Raw genomic sequence first — 17299 nt, forward strand, 5'->3', positions numbered from 1 at the left:
GTCATGCTACCTGCCCTCTCAGATTGGTGTAGTAATGTGGAAATGAGATGCTGATACTGTGGCTCAGTTAGAATGTCCCAGTAAGGCTGTTTCTTTGGTAAATGAGTTTCTCCAAATCACCAAGGAGCCTTCCTGCTACCTGTGGATCAGGTTATGTTGAATTCCAGCTTACAGCTTTAGTTTTCTCACTATTTAATTGGTGGAATGTTTTGTTCATTCAGCACTGGATATAGTTGCAGTAGAGAAGCTAAGGAAGTAGTTATTTGGTTAAGTTAAACAGACCTAGTGCTGAAGCTATAGGCGCTACAAAGCCAAATTTTGGTCAGCTAGGTATAACAAAAAATAACAAACGAGGGGAAAAAAGGTCATGGTGATTTGGGTAGCAGAAAGATGGCATTGTGTGAGATAACACTTCTGGATCAAAGAAAAAGAAAAAAAAGGCATGTTTTGGTCTTAATGATGTTATAACACTGTTTTAGTCATGTGGCAGTTTAATGGCCCAAAGTAAATTACTCCAGGACAAAGTAAACCTGTCATGTTATCTGTTTACAACATGTCACTTCAGAAAATATACCTGCACTATTCATTGTATTTCTATTATTATTCAAAAACAGACATTCATTCATGAACGATTACCAATTCTTCACGCTTTTAAATGGCATTTTGTGTATAAAATTGTTAATAACTCTGTTGGCACAATCGGTATAAAATGCTGCATATTCATAAGGAACATTTAATAAAATGTATTTTTCAAATGTACGATTTGCCTGAGGAAGTACAGTTTTAACCCTTTGCAGCCTGCATGAGTTTAGTGCATGACTATTATTCCAAAATTGCCCCAACCAGACTTTTTGGCAGCATAACTGCACACACAAAAAAAAATTCAACTTCTAATTATTCTTCCTGAGGAATTGTTGATATAGAGTAAAATTTCAAAGCGACAGCAGGTAGAGTATGTGGGAGTCCTAAAGTGGATAGCATACCCAAATTGCCAGGGCTTTTTACTTCCATAAAATGTCCCAGAGCCCAAACTAAACGGAGTCAGTTCTGTAATTTGACCAGTGGGCAAGGGTGGCATTTTGGCAGCAGGAATCCAGTAGGCAAGGGATTGGCATGGAAAATGGTCCCTGGCTGTTGGTGGAATAGACAATTGGTTTGGGTGCTTTGTTCATAGGCCATAGGTCAATTGGGAGCCACATTCTCTCAAAGCTGCGAGGCTGCTGCTGGGAGGTTCCACACCGGCCACTCAGCACCAACCACTTGCAGAAGCCACCGCCAGTCACAGACCACAGAGGTCTGCATAGTGGGAGAAAAGAAAATTACAGGGAATGTCGGTCTCGATTCGGGTGACTGGAGGGAAAATTATGAGTAGGGTCCTTCACGATTGGAGTGAAGATGGAAAATTCAGAGACAAAGGAGAATAAGGCTTCATTGGGAAGCTTAGAGAAGCCTTCTCTTGGTCCACGAGAAAATGTAAAGTAATATTTTCAAACTGGGGCATCCTCTGATCTGCAATCCATCTCCTGGCAAGATTGCTGGGGGTGGTGGGGTCGCCCTCACTACACTCCTCTATGTCTTCAACTAAACCTGTTGAACAGATTCTGATGGTGTAATTGGCTTGAATTGTGTTGGTATTGAAAGACCTCGCTTCAATTCTAGAACAGAGAAAAATACAGCGCAGTACAGGCCCTTTGGCCCTCGATGTTGCGTCGATCCAAGCCCACCTAACCTACACTAGCCCACTAATCTCCATATGCCTATCCAATGCCTGTTTAAATGCCCATAAAGAGGGAGAGTCCACCACTGCTACTGGCAGGGCATTCCATGAACTCACGACTCGCTGAGTAAAGAAAATTCTGTGGATATACTGCTTAAAGGAGCAGATTATAAAAGGGCACAAAATGAAGACAGGGTGATCTGAAAGAGGGCTGATGACTGCTCTTGTTTTAAGTTCCCTCCATCCCAATTTCAGCAATAAATATTGAACAAGCCTGATGCAGTTCTACAGAAAAAAATCTGATATGCAAAAGCAGGTCTACTGCACTAAACAACAAAACTTGTCCTGAACATTTAACCTAAAGGGTTCATTTTTACTCCAAAGTGAGGAGTGAGTGGGGAAATTGAGACTGGAAAACCTGGAAAGAAGAGCTTTCCCTCAGGCACTGCCAAATTTGACCAAAGGATGTTATGAATTTTTTTCCTTAACATTTCCTGACTGCAGCTTGATGGGTTAAGAGGCTCTAAGGATGCTAGGAACTGGAAGATTTTCAAAGAAGTAACAATGCTGGAAATACTTAGCAACTCGGGCAGCATCTGAAGCGAGAACCAGAGTTATTGTTTCATATCAATGGCCTTTAACCTCTCACGAAAGCGCTCAATCTGAAACATTAACTGGGTTTCTCTCACACACACACACACACACAGAATGTTTCCAGATTTTAAGAGGCTGGCTTGGTTGCCTGGCAGGTAGGACCTTCAGCTCCAGGCTATAGGATGGAATAGAGACAGGACAGGCTAGGAGAAATGGGCATCATGGTGGGTCAGTGGTTAGCACTGCTGCCTCACAGCACCAGGGACTCAGGTTCAATTCCAGCTTTGGGCGACTATCTGTATGGAGTTTGTACATTCTCACCGTGTCTGCGTGGGTTTCCTCCCATAATCCAAAGATGTGCAGGTTAGGTGAATTGGCCATGCTAAATTGCCCATAGTGTCCAGGGATGTATAGGTTAGGTGCATTAGTCAGGGGTAAATGTAGAGTAATAGGGGAATGGGTCTGGATGGGATATTCTTCAGAGCGTTGGTGGTGACTTGCTGGGCCAAAGGGCTTGTTTCCACACTGTAGGGATTCTATGAGAGGTGGTACAGGCTGGCTGAAGGGATCAGAAATCTGTGAAAGTGCAGGCTGGAGTGGGATCAGAGTTGTCAGATTTCAAATCTCAGGGAATGGGGGTAGGCGGAGTCAAAAGCTTTTGTGGAGGTGGCCTGGGGGAGACATCAGAAGGGTCAGAGGAGCAAGATGTCAGATTACAGGGAGTTGATAAGGCAGGAATGCAGGATCCAGCAGCTAAGCAGCAAGATACTGACCTCCTGGAATCCATCATCTTCCCCTTCCTAGAGTTGCTGGATTTCTCAACACACTGGAAATTCCAGCCTGTCAGAGTTGTGGATTGGTATGAAGCTTCATTATGGTTAAATTGTAAACCTTCCTCCTAAGAGTTGGCCCACCCCTCATCTCACCTCTGTCAAAACTAGAAGGGGACAGGATGACATGAAATTATACTTTAATTCTTTAACCTCCCACCCAGTCCAAATCAGCCCTTTTAACCTCGGATTAAAAAGTTCCCATGTCTCTCATAATTCAAACAAGTGTGAAATAAAATTACATCCTCCAAAGGCAGAGTCCAATAGCATTTATCAGTTTTAAGTGCTAAAGATTTCAACGTGGGATGGGCAGTGGGGCAAAGGGGAAAAAAAAGGCTTTTAACAGGGGCTCACAAGTGGGATGTAATGTGGAGGGGGATGGGTATCACCTAAAGGTGACTGGCAACATCACAAACAACTACCTTACTCCACTGTGCCATCTGTTCCAGCTGCTTGATTGGTCCTTAAAAGGGGAAACAGCAATGGGGAATATCCCAGGCTGGAAAGGGTTAATTATGATGGCTGCATTTCAGTTGTTAACTAAATCAGGTTCAATGTTAAAAAGTATGTCATCATTTCCTCGGCGGACTTCAAGCAGCAGAGGGAACTCATTCTTCACAGCTTCTTGCAAATCATTGGTTGTCTTTAAGGGAACTCCGTTTACTTTGACAATAACATCTCCATCCTGGATTCCGCCCCTACAGGTAAGAAAGTGGATAAATGTCAAAATAATGATAACGCTAATGTGAAAATTACTTCAGTAGGTACAAGATGTTTTATTGTAAAATATATTCACTGTATATGAAGGTAATTCTGGACAGCAGCATCTCTCCAATCATTATATGCAGTTTCTGCTGCATTACTCCATTGCTGGGCAGAGTTTGTCCTCTGCTTGAACATTATTGTTGTTTCAGTTTGGTCAGTGGGTACCTGGATTGCTCTGGTGTCTGTTACTGATTTAATCCTGTACAACCAGGAGGCTCCCAGAATCAACACTGCACCCAAAAAGAACAACGGACTCCAGGACCTTGATTTTAACACCCAACCACCAGGCCCGACAGACACGGAAAGTTTGATGGATTAAAAGTTAAAATTAGGACTGAGCAACTTAAGCCAGTCACTATCTCTTTACAATTTAAAGAGACACAAATCAGCCTGAAAATAAGGCAGAGGCCTGGCTAATATTCCACAGTAAAATGAACAGAACATTTAAATGGCATCTGAGTGGGTATATGAATAGGAAGGGTTTAGACTGATACGGACAAGTACTGGCAAATGGGACTAAATTAATTTAGGATATCTGGTCCGCATGGACAAATTGGGCCAAAGAGTCTGATTTCCATGCTGCACAGCTCTATGACTCTAAAACCCATCTGCTGAGATTCCTGGCAGCACATCTGGAATCGATACGATGGGCCAAGTGTTCTCTTGCTGCCCTCCAATTAGCTGACTTCCCTAGCTCCCTTCTCATTGGTGGCCTTGGCTATATTCGCTCGCTGCACTCACACACTAGCTCGGACCACATGCAGCCCGGAGCCTTTGCCCTGTACTGCATGCTCCGGGCCATTACCTGTCCTCCTACTACCCACCAGCTATCCATGCGTGCTATCATCAAGCAGGAGCCCAAAAAAAACTCCACCAATCAAAACCTCCCTATCGCACAGGTTTTCCTCTGACTACTACAGTTCCTTCCTCCGACCTCATTAATATCGAGGCCCATATTTTGATTAAACCTTATGGTCAGATGTCCTGTCACTATCTTTAAAATGTATAAAATTGCTTATAATGTTTCAAATCTTTCATGCAGATTCAACAACATTGTGGAGGTTTGGAATGTTGACAGCTTGATTGTTGCACTGTGATCTTCTTATGACTTCAACATTTAAATTTTGCAATGTTTCTCCTTAAATTATTAATATAATTGGACACTGAAAATAGTTAACATCATTGGTCTGTTGGATAATCTAACTATAGGGTACAATCACTCCTAAATATGCATGCATGCATACATAAAACAATAGTTTCCATCACCTTGTTATAAGAAGCATGTTATTAAACTGGAAAGAGTGCAGAAGAAATTTACAAAGGATGTTGCCAAGACTCAATGATCTGAGTTATATGGAGAGGTTGGACAGGCCAGGACTCTTCTCTTTAGAGTGTAGGAGACTGAGGGGGAATCTTACAGAGGTGTATAAAACAGAGGTATGGATAGGGTGAATGCACTCAGTCTTTTTCCCATGGTTGGGGAAATTGATGACATCAATTTAGAAGGGAAAGAATAAAAGGGAACTTGAGGGGCAACTTTTTTTTTTAAACACAGGATGGTATGCATATGGAATGATCTGCTAGTGGACGTGGTTGAGGTATATTAACAACATTTAAGAGGTATTTGGACAAATACACCGAAAGGAAAGGTTGAGAAGGATGTGGGCCAAGTGCAGGGAAATGAGGTTAACATGGTGGACATTTTGGTCAGCGTGGACCAGCTTGGGTTTAAGGGCCTGTCTTCATGCTGTCGGACTCTATGAATAGAAGCAAACTATTCAGTCCATCAAGCCCACTCCCTAATAACCCTAGATGCCACTGCCTATCAAGAATCTATCCATCTTGGTCTTAAACTTTCAATAAGCCCACCACTGCCTTCTTGAGATAGAGATCCAATGATCCACAACCCTTTGAAAGGAGAAAAAGGGTCTCCTCTATCTTGAAAAGGTGATGTCTAATTTTAAAAGAGAGTGTCCCCTGGTCCTGGACTGATCTACAAGAGGAAACATTCCTTCTGTTAGTGTTAGAAATGTGGGGCCTTTTAAGGGTGAAACTGAACAGTTCCAGAGTTGATTGTGAGCAAACGATGCTTGTGGAACTTTTAGTGTCCTTTCACCAGACTAGGAGGCCAAGGGTCAAGGGTCAAATCCCACCTACTCTGGAGGTGGGTAATTACATCTCTGAACAGGGCGATTAGAAAAATAGATTACATTTTAAAAATAATATCACTGGACTAGAAACCCAGAGACCCAGGTTAAAGTTCTGAAGGCATGGGTTTGAAGACCACTTGGTAGATGGTGAAATTTGAATTTAATTCAGGCTTCTTGTAGTGTATGGTAGTGTCCCTATCTGTGGGCCAAGAGGCCCAGGTGCAAGTCCCACCTACTTCAGAGGTGTGTAATAACATCTCTGAACAAGTTGATTAGAAAAATAGGTTAAAATATTTTTTAAAAGTTGGCTGCCTGAATGATCTTTCAGTCTGTGTTAAATCCCAGCCACGTTAGGCTTTTAAAAACACAGCTGGCCTCTTCTGCAGTCGGGAGTTGGCTTCTGGACAGGGACAAGGTCCAGAATAGAAAGCTGGAAATTGGCATTTATACTAAACTAGAGATTGACAGTAAATCTCTTAAGGTCTTATGCTGCCTAATTCAACATAAGGAGATCAGATTGTTAAATGCTTTCCAAGTCCACCTTGTCAGGATCTTATACACTTCAATCAAGTCACCCCTCATTCTAACCTCAATGGAAACAAACCTAGCCTGTCCAAACTTTCCTTATAAGACAACTCAGTCATTTCAAGTATCAATCTAGTAAAGTTGCTCTGAGCTGCCTTCAATCCTTACATCCTTCCTTAAACAAGGAGACCAACACTACACACCGTATTTGAGATATGGTCTCACCAATGACTGTTCAATTTCTTTCATACTAAAAGATAGTATCCCATCCGCTTTCTCTGATTATGTGCTGTACCTGCATACTAACTTGTTCTAATTAATGAGTTACATCTCTGTATTTGAGATTTCTGCAGTCATTCTCCACTTCAATAATAGCAATTTTTAATTCTTCCTGTCAAACTTTTATTACATTAAACTCCATCTGCCAGACTTTTGTTTCTATTTCTTTACAAAATGCTTTTCTACCCATCTTGGTGTGGTCTGTAAATTTAGCTGCCATGACTCCATTCTCTTTATCTAACCATCAACTTTAGTGAACAAATTAATCAATCAGCTTCAATACATGTCCCTCCTCGTACACTGAAGTAGTTTAAATCTCGTTTATATTTGAGAGTTTCATGTAAGATTTGGAAAATACTGATACCTAGTGAAAGGCTGAAAGAAATGCAGAAGCAATTTAACCTCAATGGTAACAGGAATGGTAAAATGTAGATATTAACACTCCCTTGATTCAGGGGAACGTGTGGTCAGAAATTACATGATATTGCGGTTTGTTTCTTCTCCCAAATGAGTTATGCATGCAAGTTACAGACCTTGCTCTCCTGGTTACTTCAATGCCCTTGACCTGTTCAGTTTCACGTATAGCCTTTCAGACATTCGGCACATTTTTGAAATTCCACATGCTGATGCAGATTGACTATCAATTATTTGTCACTCTAACAATTTCCTGTTGTTAAATACTTCTCTCTCCCCTATGTACTATCAAGCCAGACAACTCCTTAGCTGCTGCGCAAAAGCTGATTTTTCATTGGCCAATGTAATTCTGGCAGAACCTCTGTCCCTAACCTCTCCTAAATTTGTTCCTTTTGAAATATTGAGCTCAATGTTTGGAATTGCACTTACTCACAGACCAAGAGCTAGCATGTGTTTGTGTTTTTCAAACAAAAAGACAAATTTTGGGTCTTGATGATAGGGGAGACATTAAAAATATCAGTGAAAATCATGCAGATGTGAAATTCCAGTCTCTTGGCTGGAAATCTTCCCCAGTGTCTGGGGCTGCCCAAGCCTTCGAGGGGGAAGCAGAGAAATAAGATTAGAAATCCCAATTCTTGTCTTTAATTGGAGGGAAGTTTTGCTCATGCAATACTGGAGATCAGATAATCAGTCTCGCAATTTACAGATAGTCGAAGAATCAAGAACAATTGTGGCAACGTAGAGCTGCATGTCAGTGTTGTTGTGAAAGTGACACTGTATTTGGATTATATTACTGAGGAGTAGCATTTCAATAAGAAATTGGAGGACCCAAAGTGAGTGATCCATGGCAGTCACCAAGGGTAAATGTGAGGGAATGGGAGAAGTCATTGATAGTGCCACTCCGGCCAAGGGTAGACACAAAAATGAAATCAGTGAGAGCAGTCCCATAGTTGATATCACTATGTCAAAGGCTGCAAGGAAACTGATGAGGACAAGGGGTTGGAGTGAAGTAGTGTTGAGTGTGCATTTGGTGGGTCTCAGTCAAGAGTAGATTAGATTCCGCACAATGTGGAAACAGGCCCTTCGGCCCAACAAGTCCACATCGACCCTCCAAAGAGCAACCCACCTCTCTACATTTTTACTGCTGACTAATCCACCTAACACTATGGGCAATTTAGCATGCCCAATTCACCTGACCTGCACATCTTTGGACTGTGGGAGGAAACCGGAATACCCGGAGGAAACCCACGCAGACACAGGGAGAATGTACAAACTCCACACACAGTTGCCAGAGGCGGGTCTGTAGCGCTGAGAGGCAGCAGTGCTAACCACTGAGCCACCGTGCCGCCCACAAGAGCAGAGTAGCTCAGACAAGACATGAATGAAGGTAGGAGAGATACAAGAGAAGGAAACAAGTCCAGGGTTTGAAATGGAACAAGCTTTAGGAGGTGACTGACCCATTGGGCTAAATGAAGGGATGAACATAATGGAGGTCAATGGTCAGTTGTTTTCAAACTAAGTGACAGAGAAATCCATGAACTGCTCACAATTCTCATTGGATTTGCGGGTAGGTGAGAGAGGTTTAAGAATGGATTGCATTAGAGAAAAGAAGCATTGGCTTACTTTTCCAATTCAAGATCATCCTAGAACTGTAAACAGATGAGAGCAGGGGCTGGTATTGCTTTGTGTAATCCGGCCAGGTCTGGCAGTGGAGGGTGAAATTAGTCATTACCCATATTCATTCAAGCCTGTGTCTTAGACTTAACAAGTAGAACTTTTTGAAAAAGTATTCATTCAGGGGTGTGAGCTTTACAGCTGGGTCAGCATTTACTATCCATCCCTAAATGCCCCTGGAGAAGATGGTGGAAGCTGCAAGCTTGAATCACTGCAATCCATTTGATACAATTACATACAATGGCTGTTAAGGAGGCAGTACAGAGTTTTGACCCAGTGACAGTGAAAGAATGGTAATACAGAGGAACCTTGATTATCTGAATTTCGAATTATCCGAAGAATATCTCAAAGTCCCGACAGAAACATTACAGTAAAGAGGTGTTACCAACATTGATCGCGTCTTTTGTTTACAATTTTTAAAATTGTTTACAATTATTAATATTGAACTCAGCTTACTGAAATACTGCAGAGAACAGTCCTGGACATCGATGGGAGCCCAGGCACCGTCTCCACATGACTGATCTCTCTCTCTCTCTCTCTCCCCCACACACACACACACACACACACTTTCCCTGGAGTTCTACACAGGGGTGTATCTTAAACCCACCTTCCCCAGATAATCCCTCCAACATTGTCCTGTTCAGGGCAAAGGTGGAACCTGTCAAAACGTTGTGTTGTGAGGCTGCAGGTGTGTTTGTGCTATTTTGAGATTCGTCCCCCAAAAGGCAAGGGGGAGCAGTGTGGCAGGGTTAGACAGGGGGCTGTGGTGCGATTGGTGGGGAAGTGGACAGTGGGTGGGGGCACACGTGTGCTGCTGCCTCGTCTCCTGAATGGGGAGCAGACTTAGCAAGTGCTCGCTGTATTAATCCCATTGAACTAATGGGAGTGGGGAGGGGGGTGTTGCGGGAGACTTCAGCAATGCTGCAGGTCCCTTACACACAAGAATGTGTCCACTCAGAAACAAACCCTGAGGCAGAGAGGGGGTGCAAGGAAAAAGGAAACTTCAGAAAACTCCCAGCCCCAGAGGAGGAGCATTGAATCAGTCATCCGAATAATCAGTTATCCAAAAGAAGTAGTGCCTGCCCATCTCGTTCGGATAATCGAGGTTCCTCTGTATATTTCTAAGTCACGACGATGACTGATTTGGAGGGGAACTTTCAAATAGTGGTGTGCTCATACATTTTATTATGTCACCCTTAGCTTTCAAATGCAAGTAGCCATGAGTTTGGTAGCTGCTGTCTAAGAAGCCTTGATGCATATCTGTAGTGTAATTTATAGATGACACACATTGCAGCTCCTGTGTGTCAGTGGTGGAGGAAGTGAATGTTTTTGGATATGGTACAATCAAGTGGACTGTTTGACCTGGATGATACCAACTTTATGTTTCGTCAGAGCTGTACTCATTGACTTAAGTGAGAAATATTCCATCACACTCTTGACTTATAGGTGGTGGACAGGCTTTGGGGATTCAGGGGGTGAGATACAGGTACACAATCCTTTATCCGAAACACTCGGGGCCAGCTAGTTTTCTGAATTTTTCGGATTTCGGAATAAGTGACAGTTTACCGGTGAAATGTTTTAAAAATCTTACTGAACAGCCGACTACGAGCCCGGAGACAGAACAGTTGCCTGCCAGTGCTGGGCCATGCCACCAAGTCACATCTGAGTGGCCTGGGTCAAGTGGGTGTGGAGTTGGGTTAACTGTTTGCATGCCAAACAACTTTGTTACGAGAAAAAAAACTGAGAAAAACTTCGGATTTCAGAGCTTTTCAAAATTCCAGATGAAGGATTGTGTACCTGTACTTGCTTTTGTATTCTGAACAGTTCTTGTAGCCATCTGTATTTATACATCTAGTCCAGATAAGCTTCTGGTCAGAGAATGTTGACACTGGGGTTGGGGGGGGGGGGGGGGAAAGAGGGGGAAAGAGGGGTCAGTAATGGTAATGCCATTGAGTGTGAAGGACAAAAGGTTGGATTGCCTCTTACTGAAGATCATCAATGCCTCGCATTTCTATGGCTGTTACTAGCCACATATCAGTCCAAACCTAGATATTGACCTGGTCCTGCTGGATATGGACTACTTCAGTATCTAAAGAGTTACGAATGGTACTGAACATTTGACAGCCATTCTAGGGGAATGGTCAGTGAGAGAGAGACAGTATGGGTTTTAAATGGGAACTAGGACATTGAGGGTGGATGTTATGTTTGTGGTTGTGCTGCAAAAAAAAAAAACAAACATGCTGAATGGTGGGTCAAAGGCTAGACAATTAGAAACTTAATGCAAGTGCAAATAAAAAAAGTGCAAATGTTTCACACCAATACTACAATTGCATTATTAACAAATGGACCTTATCTATCAAAAATATATTTAGTGATTCAAATATTAATTTATTTCTTCAAGGATTTGGGTTGCTAAGAATCATCACCTTATGAATCTGGATTTTATTTGTACTGATGGGATAGATATGAACAGTGATCAAACAATTTATTTTTAACAGATTAACAAGTTGAGACACATTTACAAACTTTTACAGTATATTAACAGTATATTACCACAGAGAGAACCAAACCCTTGCAAATGTTCAGATATCATCTTTCTTTCAAGTATTTTAGAAAGCTGTTTCTGTCAATATTTCACAGATCAGGGAGTCAGTCTAAATGATTTTCAAGTCAAACCACTGGATAAAATCTTCAGTGCTGGATGACGACACCAAGTCCTCTCCATCACAGTCCCGGAGGTAGCTGTGAGTAGTTCACGGTGTAGGGGCAATACATTTGCACTGATAGACAATTCTAGCTAACATGGAACAGGAAGTAGGTTTAAATTGATAATTTTCAGATAGGCAAGATGAAATGATTGCAGGATCAGGGCTGGGCCTCAACCTTTTACAGTTTATATTAATGATTTAGATGACAGAGGTGAAGATCTCAATGCTAAATTTGCAGATGACACTAAGATATGTAGGAAAGTTAGTTGTGAAGATGACATAAGGTAGCTGCAAAGGAATCGAGATTGGTTAAGTGAATGGGCAGAGATCTGACAAATGGAGTATAATGTGGGAAAACTGTCTACTTTGGTAGAAAGAATAAACTAAAAAGCATTGTCTAAATGGTGAGATATTGCAGAACTCTAGCATATGAATTACAAAACATTGGTATGTAGGTTCAACAAGTAATCAGGACTATTAATAGAATGTTATCATTTATTGTGAGGGTAATCAAACACAAAACTAGGGTGGTTATGCTTCATTTGTACAGGGCACGGGTGAGATTACATCCTGGTATCCTTACTTAAAAAGGAAGAATGCAAATGCAGTGGAAGCATTTCAGAGAAGGTTTTACTGGACTCATTCCTAGAATGGGTTTGTTGTCTTGTGAGAAAAGGTTGGAGTGGTCACTTTATCTGTTGGCATTTGGAAGAGCTGACTAGATTGAAACACACAAGAATTGGAGGAGTCTTGGCAGGATGAGTGTAAATTGGATGTTTTCTCTTGTGCAATAATGTAGATTGAGGGGCTCACTATTAAAAATTAGGGATCGACCATTTAAGACAGACATAAGGAGAAATGACTTTCTTCCAAAGTGTTGGGAGTCTTCAGAACTCCATTCCTCAAAATGGTGATGGAAGACATTCCTTGTACATTTGTAAGGCAGAGGTAGATGGATTCTTGGACAAAAAAAAAGTGAGGATGCCTTGAGATCAGAGTCAAAAGGTGTGGTGCTGGAAAAGCACAGCCAGCCAGTCAGGCAGCATCTGAGGAGCAGGAGATTTGATGTTTCGAGCATAACCTCTTCATCAGGGTAGAATCTTGACAAGCTTGGGGTGAAAAGTTATTAGGGGTAGGTAGAAATGTCAAATCATCAGATCAGGATCTTATTGTATGGTGGAGAAGGACTGAGGGGGTTGAATGATCTACTGCTACTCCCAATTTGCATACTGACACATTTAAATAGGAACCCTGGTCTGTCCATCATCAAATCTTTTGGTGACTTTGCCAAATCTACCATAGCCAACTTGCACCTCATACCTGGATAGTTTTCCTGGTTTTGATTTAAGATCCTAGTTTCAGAATGAATCTCAGCACATTCAAACTTAGTATAAATCTGAACTTAATTCAATCATATTATGGTCATTACTTCCCAAAGGCTTCTTTATGGAGTTATTAATTAGTCCTTCAAATCATCACATAATACAGAATCTAAAATAGCCTGATCCCTAGTTGGTCTTCAACATCTGTTCCCAAAACCAACCTGTGCACACTCCAGGAATTTGTTCTCCACTGTATTGGTGCTGATTAGATTTACCCAGAATACACGCAAATTGAAGGTGACCATTATCACTGTATTACCTACATTAGTAGCATCTCTATTTATTAACTTATACTATGCCCAACGTTGCAACTATTGTTTGGTGGCCCACAAAATATTTGCACGAGTGTTTGCATCCCTCATTATTTCTCATCTCCACCTAAACGGATCCTAAACCCAGCTTTCTCGATCTGAAATCTCTCACTAGTGTACTGATCTTCATTACTAAGATTACTAACCCACACTTGCTTTTTCTTTTTTTGCATATCATTCCTACATGACAAATATCCTTCAATATAGCCACATCTCTGTAATGTTAATGAAATCATATCCAGTTACCTCTGTTTGTGCCTTCAAATGATCAACCTCGTTGCGAATGCTGTGTGCATTTAAAAGCAAGGAAATAATGATAAACTTCTATAAGACAATGGTTTGGCCTCAATGGGTGAAAAGTGCCCAGTTCTGAGTAACAGCGAGGTCAAAAATGCATAAGAGGGCGCAGAAAAGCCTCAAGAACAGTTTCAGGGAGGAGGAACCTCCGTTATGTAGATAGATTGGAGAAGCTAGGACTATTCTTCTTGGAGAAGGTTGAGGTGATATTGATAGAACTATTTCAGATCAGCAGGGCAGTAGATTGGGAAAATATGTTCCCACTTGGAGAAGGATCGAGAACCAAAGGAGACAAATTTAACGTGATTGGCAATAGAAGCAACAGCAAAATGAGGAAAAGAAATGCAGAAAACGATTAGGACTGGATGTACTCCTGAGGGTCTGCAGCAGGCTAATTATGGCTTTCAAAGAGAATTGGTTAATTGGCTGAACAGGAAAAAAGGCACATGAATTAAACTGCTCTTGCAGAGAGCATGGAGATACAGTGGACCAAATGGGCTCCTTCTGTGCTCGATTCATTCTATGATTCTCTAGTTCCACACAAGAATGTACAAGTTTATCAATGATACAAGATTAGGCCTTGACAACATTAGAAATAATACATAATCGAGCAGTCAAATGTTAACTCCCTCAAATAACTAATCTGCAGGCAGGAAATAAGCATGAGCCAAAACTTTACAATAAACTGTCAACATGAGGACGATGCTCCTGATTTGGAAAACAAAATGACAATGAACAACAGACATCACTCTCAATTAGTGTCCAAGCTAATCTCTAGACCAGCTGTTTTGAACACTGAAGGAGGAAGGAGGTTTTTGATGGAGATGTTAAATTACGTTTAACACACAGGAGACTATGACCAAGAATATTCAGATTATTCTGTCAAATGGTCACAAACATCCCACATATCACATATCACAAACCCAAGTCAAAGAACATAATCAGCGACATTCCCTTTGTATTTATGCATTGCTCAACAAATCTGAACCTCTCTTGCACCCATTTATTTTATAAACCATTATTGAAGGTTACTTGTGTATCGTTTTGAAAAGGATGGAGCTTACCTGAACGCTGGTGAATCCGGGATCACTTCGTGTACATAAATGCCAGCATTTATATCAGGAAAATCAGGGTTTCGTTGTTTCAGTTCTTCTATTAAGCTGGGAAAGAACAGAAAAGCAGGCCTTTAACAAGAAATTGGTTAAACACTAAACCATTTACATCAAAATAATTTAACAGAATAGATGCTGTCAGCATAAATATTCAAAATTGCTGATGAAAGTCTTTTAACATAATTCATCGTACCGCAAGTGTGAACAATATATAAACATGAAAATAATTTGCACCATATTACCACCATCTGATGGTCGTCACAACATGACAGAGATTCCTGGTGATAGTTTGCACTGATCCTCCGGGCTATGATTTTAAGGACAAGTGGATATAAACAGTTTGGAAAGCTAATGTTGCTTCCCAATCAGGTCAATGAAACAGGAAGAGGGAGGAAGGACGAGAAGAGGCCAAAAATAGTAAATCTTTTAACATCTTTTTGATTTCTACTGTGGGGCTAAGATAAACAGCAATTGGCACTGTGACAAAACATTAAGGACACCAACCCCCAATGTAGGTTGCAACTTGCATCCTCCACCATAACAGCCAACTGCTAGGTCTTTTTGAAATCTCCTCCCTGCCACCTCCTGGTAATCCCTGCGAGCTGCCACTTCCTCCTTTATTCCACTGGGAAACTGACCAGGGACTTGCAGATGACGCCAGGAGTTTGAATTTCCCAGGCCGAATACTGCCATGTTGTAGCACCTCTCTTGCCTGATGATTTCTCACCTATCTGGGACCAAAACTGGGTGTGAAGTAGAACTGCTATGATACAAATGGTTGCCCACCCATTCCAATTGACAACAAAGCTCACAGTCAAGCAGGAAGGGAGCTGCTGGAGTGATGCACGTCAGGGTCACATGATGTAGAAAGAGCTCTGGACGCCATTCTAATCTCTGCTTGCACGTGGTGCGCTAGCTCCTCATTCTGCACTAAGCTGGGAGGTGCTTGTTTAAAAAAGAATCATCAACCGCTCTCAGATCTAGACAGAAGAAGAAGTGTTTTGAAAAGCAGCATTAAGAAAACATATAAACTTACGCAGGAGTTATGGTCAGCATCCTCACTCCAATGAAACGCTTTTTCATACCTGTAACATCTTTATTAAGCACAAAGAAAAAAAAATCAATTGTAGTCTCTCTAGACTAATAATATGGCAATCAATTTATATGTTAAATAACTATCTTTATGGTGATTATCATCTACATTGTTAATACATAGTTCTGTTTTGAGGATTCCAGCCTGGTGCTGGCACTGGCTTTCCAAATTTTCTCGTTTTGCTGCTTCCTTTTCTTCTTAATATACTGAGCTACCAACCTGGTACCAACAGGGGTGGCATTCCTCCACTACGGATTCTAGCTCCTGAACACACTGATACCATCACTGGGGCTGAAAAGCATCCTGTTAATCAGTATCAGGACACACAAAGGCAGGCTGCAACGCTAAAAGTAACTTTCTGTCCACCAGTTCCCTCCACTGGAATCACCCACTATCAACACCCTGTTGGTCAATGCTCCTTCTAAACTGTGGCCCTGCAGCTGCTTGGGAAGTTCCACGTATGACAATTGGAATGCTGACTCACGGATGTCCAAATGTGGAGGTCACTGCTGCAGTGGAGTAGGTTAGAGATGGAGTGTTCTGTGGAGGGTAACTTAATTTCTTGCCTCCCCAAAGCCTGACCACCACCACCACCACAAGGCACAAATCAGGCGTCTGATGGAATAATCTTCATCTGCCTGAATTGGTAAAGCTCTGACACTTAAGTCGTTTATTCTATCATATTCCTGGCAGCGGTCAGTACACACCTTTGGTAACATATTCGAGCCTCCAACACCATCACTACAGCCGCCTATTTCCATCTCTGGAGAATCATCCTACTTCACTCTAGAATTCCAATGCACTTCTGCCTAGTATCCCATGTTCTATCCTCAATAAACTGGACTTCATTCAATTTCTGCTGCCAAAGTAGTAACTAGCACCACCACCTTATCAGCAGTCGGTGCAGGTCAGCAAGTTTAAGTATTGCTTCACAGGAACATCAGTAAGTCATTCAGCCCATCAAATCTGCCCCACCATTCAATACAGTCATGGCTGTTCAAACCTTTTACTCAACCCCTCCTGATAACCTTATTTAAGAAATCTATCAATCTCTACTTATAACATAATCAAAGACTGAGCCTCCACAGCCCATTGTGGCAAAGAACTCCAATGTTCCCAAGCCTGAGTAGAAGAGGCATTCTCCCAACCTCTGACCCAAGCGATATCAGTTTTGTTTTTAAACTCTGCCCCCTGGTTCTAGACTCCCAAATATGGGAAACACTTTACCTGCATCAAACTTAAAATTCTCATTATTGTTAACATATCTCTACCTATTTCTGTAACTTCCTCAGTCCCTACAAGTCAGGACCTCCGCACTTCTCTAATTCTGAATGTTGAACTTTCCCAACTGCTAAACCATTGGTGCCATAGCCATCTCCACCTCTCGCCCCCGTTAAGAAATTCCTTGGAGAGCGAGAGTGAGGGGGTGGGGAGAAGAAGAAGGAGAG

At 41.8% G+C, this 17299-nt stretch overlaps 1 protein-coding gene across 1 annotated transcript in view; it reads right to left on the reverse strand.

The window, feature by feature from the left end:
* Positions 1–2779: 2779 nt before the first annotated feature.
* Positions 2780–17299, reverse strand: part of htra3b (HtrA serine peptidase 3b) — a 44491-nt gene continuing 29971 nt past the window's right edge. Inside the window, exons 7-9 of the mRNA XM_043698729.1 lie at positions 15795–15852; positions 14711–14806; positions 2780–3839 (exon numbers count right to left, since the gene is read on the reverse strand). Coding sequence (XP_043554664.1) covers positions 3671–3839; positions 14711–14806; positions 15795–15852 — 323 coding nt within the window. The 3' untranslated portion in view covers positions 2780–3670. The remainder of the gene's footprint in view (positions 3840–14710; positions 14807–15794; positions 15853–17299) is intronic.

The sequence above is a fragment of the Chiloscyllium plagiosum genome, chromosome 1 (assembly GCF_004010195.1).
Source record: "Chiloscyllium plagiosum isolate BGI_BamShark_2017 chromosome 1, ASM401019v2, whole genome shotgun sequence".
Taxonomy (NCBI): Eukaryota; Metazoa; Chordata; class Chondrichthyes; order Orectolobiformes; family Hemiscylliidae; genus Chiloscyllium; species Chiloscyllium plagiosum.